Source organism: Chelonoidis abingdonii, unplaced genomic scaffold, assembly GCF_003597395.2.
Source record: "Chelonoidis abingdonii isolate Lonesome George unplaced genomic scaffold, CheloAbing_2.0 scaffold0755, whole genome shotgun sequence".
NCBI lineage: Eukaryota > Metazoa > Chordata > Testudines > Testudinidae > Chelonoidis > Chelonoidis abingdonii.
This window is the reverse complement of record NW_027425016.1, coordinates 1-5,817: the sequence shown is the minus strand read 5'-3', so window position 1 is coordinate 5,817 and position 5,817 is coordinate 1. Positions and strand designations below refer to the sequence as shown.

General features: G+C 42.5%; 1 protein-coding gene across 1 annotated transcript; it reads right to left on the bottom strand.

Annotated features, from left to right (window-relative positions):
- Positions 1 to 291: 291 nt before the first annotated feature.
- On the bottom strand, positions 292 to 1,226 carry LOC116833824 (olfactory receptor 51G2-like). The gene is given in 2 exon segments (XM_032795595.1): positions 292 to 671; positions 674 to 1,226. Coding segments are annotated over 2 exon segments (933 nt in total).
- Positions 1,227 to 5,817: the final 4,591 nt, after the last annotated feature.

Here is a 5,817-nt window from a genome sequence, read left to right as displayed (position 1 = left end):
TCTCAGTCTTGGGTACTTAAAGCAAGAGCCCCCTTTGTGGGGTCACATATATTCAGCCTTTTCTATAACACAGGCTCTGCCACCCTTGGTCTCCTTTCCCCAGTTCACAGTCCTCCCTCACCAGCCCCTCTCCCACTGCTCCAGGCCTTAGAGTCCATCAGAACCTTTCTCTACATAGTGGAGATCAGTAGCTCATCTTGTCTCAGATGTAAGGGTCCAGAATGTAATGACTGGCTCATGTTTTTCATAGCCCATGTCACCAGCGCTGGATCCAGGTGATGAGCTGACTCTTCACTTGACAAACACCCTGAGTATCCTCTCACAAAGGTGTTTGCTTTTCACACTGTACACTATTGGGTTCATCACCGGTGAGATCACCAGGTAGATGTAGCCAATGAGAATAGGAAGCAAGGGAGAAGAGCTCTTCCCAAATCTGTGTATGACAGACAAGCCGACCATTGGCGTGTAGAAGAGCAGGAAAGCACAGATGTGGGAGATACAGGTGCTCAGGGCCCTGAGGCACTCTGTCTGAGATTCAATGCTCAGCACTGTTTTGAGGATCATCACATAAGAGAGGAGGATGAGCAGCGAGTCCATCCCCACTGTGGAGATTGTAACAAAAAAGTCACAGATGTAGTTGACTCCGATATCTGGACAGGACATCTTCATGCCTGCTGGTTTATGCAGTAGGAGTGGGATAGGACACTGGCTTGACAGTATTGGTAGTGTTTCAGGAGAAAAGGGAGTGGGAATATTATGGCCACTCCTCTTAACACTAACACCAGACCCATCATAGCTATTCTTGGTGGGGTTAAGATGGAAGCATATCTCATTGGGTTACAGATTGTGATGAAGCAGTCAAAGGCCATCAACAACAGCACAGAGGATTCGGTGAATGAAAACAAGTGGATGAAGAACAGCTGGACATAACAGGCACCGAGGCTGATCTCTCTAGAATTAAATAAGAACATACCCAGTATCGTTGGCATGGTGGATATCGATAAGCCAAGGTCAGTGACAGCCAACATGGAAAGGAAAACGTACATGAGCTCATGGAGGCTTGGATCTGTTTTTATAATAAACAGAATGACTGAATTTCCTACTATGGAAATAACATAGATTGAGCAGAAGGGGACAGAGATCCAGAGATAGACATCTTCCTGCCTAGGTATTCCGGTGAGAAGGAACGCTGCAAATTTGAGTTTAGTGTCATTGACAGCTGACATAATGTACTGAGCAGGTCCAAGGAGTTTTGAACTTTCCTTCCTAAAAAGAAAAAGAACAGGAGAGTAGATGATATTTAATAAGTAGGGCTGTCAAGCAATTAAAAAAATAATCACAATTAATAGTGTGATTAATCACACTCTTAAAAACTAATAGAATACCATTTATTTAGATAATATTGATGTTTTCTACATTTTCAAATATATTGATTTCAATTACAACAAAGAACACAAAGTCTAAAGTGCTCACTTTATTTTTGATTACAAATATGTATGCTGTAAGAAAAAAAGAAATAGTATTTTTCAATTCACCTCGTACAAGTACTGTAATGCAATCTCTTTATCATGAAAATGGAACTTACACATGTAGAATAACGTACAAAAATAACCATATTCAAAAATAAAACACAGTAAAACTTTAGCGCCTACAAGTCAACTCAGTCCTACCTCTTGTTCAGACAATCACTCAGACAGAAAAGTATCAGGCAGAAAAGTTTGTTGACATTTGCAGGAGATATTGCTGATCACTTCTTGTTTACAATGTCACCTGAAAGTGAGAACACGAGTTCACATGGCACCTTTGTAGCTGGTGTTGTAAGATATTTTCGTGCCAGATTCGCTAAAGATTCATATAGCCCTTCATGCTTCAAGCCCCATTCCAGAGGACATGCGTCCATGTTGATGATGGATTCCGCTCGATAATGATCCAAAGCAGTGCAGACTGGGCACATGTTTTCATGTCATCATCTGAATCAGATGCCACCAGCAGAAGGTTGATTTTTCTTTTTTGGTGGTTTGGGTTTTGTAGTTTCTGCATCTGAGTTTTGCTCTTTTAAGACTTTTGAAAGCATGCATCACACCTCGTCCCTCTCAGATTTTGGAAGGCACTTCTTCCAAAAAGATTCTTAAACCTTGGTTGAGTTATGAAGCTATCCTTAGAAAGCTCATGTTGGTACCTTTCCTTTGCGTTTTGTCAAATCTGCAGTGAAATTGCTATAACATGAATATATGGTAGAACGTGGGAAACACAGAGCAGAAGACATACTCTTCTCCCCAAGCAGTTAAGTCAAAAATGTAATTAACACATTTTTTTAACAAATGTCATCAGCATGGATGCATGTCCTCTGGAATTGTGGCCTAAGGATGAAGGAGAGTATAGAAATGTTTAGCATATATGGCATGTAAATATCTTACAATGCCAGCTACAAAGTGCCATGCGAACATCTGTTCTGACTCTCAGGTAACATTGTAAATGAGAAGCAGGCAGCAATATCTCCCGTAAATATAAACATAAATTGTTTGTCTTAGCGATTGCCTGAACAAGAAGGACAGAGTGGACCTGTAGGCTCTAAAGTTTTACATTGTTTTGTTTTTGAATGCAGTTATGTAACAAAAAAAATAATCTGCATTTGTAAGTTGCACTTTCAGGATAAAGTCATTACATTACAGTACTCATATGTGGCAAATTGAAAAATACTAGTTATTTTGTTTATCATTTTTACAGTGCAAATATTTACACTACAAAGAAAATAATATAAAGTGAAGACCGTATACATTATATTCTGAGTTGTAATTGAAATCAATGTATTTGAAAGTGTAGAAAACACCCACAGATATTGAATATATATTTCAGTTGGTATTCTATTGTTTAACAGTGTGATTAAAAACTGCTATTAATAATGTTTAATTTTTTGTTAGTTAATTGCATAAGTTAACTGTGATTAATCAACAGCACTGTTCACAAGACATCTTTCTGCTCCCAGTGCAAGTCTAGAGACTCCCATTGAGCTTGAGGAAGATCAGGAAAAACATAGTCTTGGATTCACACCACCAGTAGGAAGATGGGTACTGCCAGAGAGGATCAGATCTGCAGTCCATCTAGCCCAGTATCCAATGGCCAGGTCCAGCTGCTTCAGAGGAATGTGAAAGAACCTCTGCAATGGGCAGCTATGAGATAACCTGCCCCAGGGAATGTTTCCCCCTGACACCCACTAGTTAGACATTTTTTGTGTGTCAATTAGGAAGGTTTAGAGCTCTTCTACGAGTTTTAAAAAAAATCTTTTTTGATTGGCACCCCATAAGGCTTTATGGAATATGATTATGAATATATATATGACATAAATGGAATTTATATATGGAAAGGTTACTATCTACAGAATGACATAAATGGAATATATAAAGGTTATGATCTTCTGAATATATTCATCCTAGTTGTATGTATTTGTCATTGTTGTATGTCTAAGTTATGAATATTGGATGTCAGTGGTACACTTCTGGTCAGTTACCAGGAGACAGTATCATACAAGGAGTGTACAGCTATTCACTGAGCAAAGAGTTAACAACACACACCCCCATTGCAAACAGTGTGTGGAGCACTTCTGAAATACTTTCTAAAGCAAAAGTCATAACATTTACACATCTGTTCTTTAGTACACACATGTCAATCCATTCTTTCCCCTCTGATCTTTCAGAGGTGATTTTCTCAGCACTACTCACAGGCTCCCAAAGGGAAGAACCACAGGTGCCAAACACACTCAGACCTGCTGGGCAAACAATCTTCACCATAGTGTGTTATAACTCAGGGGCCAGTCTGAGGGTTGGAGAATGGTGAGACTCCACCCCCTGAGAGGCCTGACATGTGGTACTTGGAGACTAGACAGGGGGGCAGCAATGCCACCTGCCCATAATTATGATGAGTCTTTACAGGGCAGAAAGGCTGGAGCTGTCAGCCAACAGAAATGATACCTAGTGGATGTGTTACCACAGAGCAATGCAGCTTGGAATTCCCGTATTCATAGAGTATCAGGATTGGAAGGGACCTCAGGAGAGTATATAGCCAACTCCCTGCTGAAAGCAGGGCCAATTCCCAGACAGATTGTCACCCTGGATTCCTAAGTGGCCCCCCCCAGGATTGAACTCACAACCCTGAGCTTAGCAGGCCAATGCTCAAACCACTGAGCTACCCCTCCCACTTCTGCCACAGTTGAGCCAGAGAATAAAACCTTTGAAACTGCATTTATGATAAAATTTCCAGGAGCAAATAAACCTGCAGTGATTTGAGAACTAGTCACCGATATTCTGTGAGGTCTCCTCTGGCTCAGCCCCTGACAGGATCAGGCCCAGGTCAATGACACTCTAGAAATGGGACCCATTCAGATATCCTGACATGGGGCATTGAGGTTTTACCACTCTAAGCATGATTCCAGTGTTAGATTTCTGTGTAGCTTGAACAGCTAACTGTGAAGCATGAGAAGATGTAGTAGAGGGGTTCCCAAGCTACCTCTGACAGTGCAGCTGAGTCCTCTGCCATAGCACAGAGCATCTGCAAATGGAAACAGCTTGCAGCTTTTCCCCCTTCACTTTGTATTTTAAAAATAATGAAACCTGCCAAAGTACCCAATTCCTGCTAGAAGGGGAACCACTGACACCATCCTAAATGGCAAGGAGTCATTTGAGAGATTGCAAGGGCAGCAGGCAGTATCTGTTCAGATACGGAGGCAACTGTCTTTATGAAGCATGTTTTCCCATTTCTTTGGGGGCCACTTGGCCATCAGGGAACCTTCGCTGCTTGGTTTAGTGTGCACCAGCTCTAACTTAGTAGGAGAAAAACTTCCTACCTGTCAGGGCAGTTAAGCAATGGAATAAATTGCACAGGGAGGTTGTGAAATCTCCATCATTGGAGATTTTTATGAGCAGGTTAGAGAAACACCTGCCAGGGATGGTCTAAATATTTATTCCTGCCTTGAGCGCAGGAGACTGGACTATTCCCTCAAGGTCCCTTGCAGTCCCACAATTCTCCCTGAGGAATACACAAAGGGCCACAAGATCCAGAGATTCCCAAAGTTATACACAGATGTCAATAATCCATTGGTAAGTAGCCTCATCCACATGCAATCTCTGGGCCTCCATGACTACTCTAGGACACTGTCCAGCTCCCTGCTAGCACAGGTTCATCAGAGGTTTGCTACCAGGACCTATCACAGTAGCCACTGACCACGAGATCTGGTGAAGGGGCTTTGTACAGGGTGGAGGGGGCTCCACAGAGATGGGAGGGCTGGTTAGAGTAGCTGATGGGCACAATACCCCAGTCCTAGACTGGTCGGGAGGTTTTGACTTTTCCATACCCAGAGTGCAGCCATAGACTCCGTCAGTGCAGCCTTCATTTATGTTACGAGGAAGAGGCAGATAAAAATCCTCTAGTTTCTCTTAGGGATCCAGGCAGCTGCAGCTGGCCAGCATCATTGGAACTGATATTTCAGAGAAAAATGATCCGTTTTCTATGAAAGCTCACCCCCTACCCAAATGGATCAAAAGTAAACATTTTAGTTCGTGTCAAAAATGTTTCAGGGGCTGGTGGGGGGAATTTCTGTTTTTCAGCCAAGCTCTAGTTCAATAAGCCTCTGTCCTTTGTGCTACAGGATCACACCCCTAGGTGGCAGCATCAGCCTCCCATACTGAGCAGCTCCTGGATGTCTGCTGGGGTAGCTATACCAGCTCTATAGCAGAGCGATCCCCTGGAGAAGGCTTGTCTGCAGCAGCCCATCCATCAGTGGAGCAATTGAAGAACAAAAGAACGGTCATATTGGGTCAGACC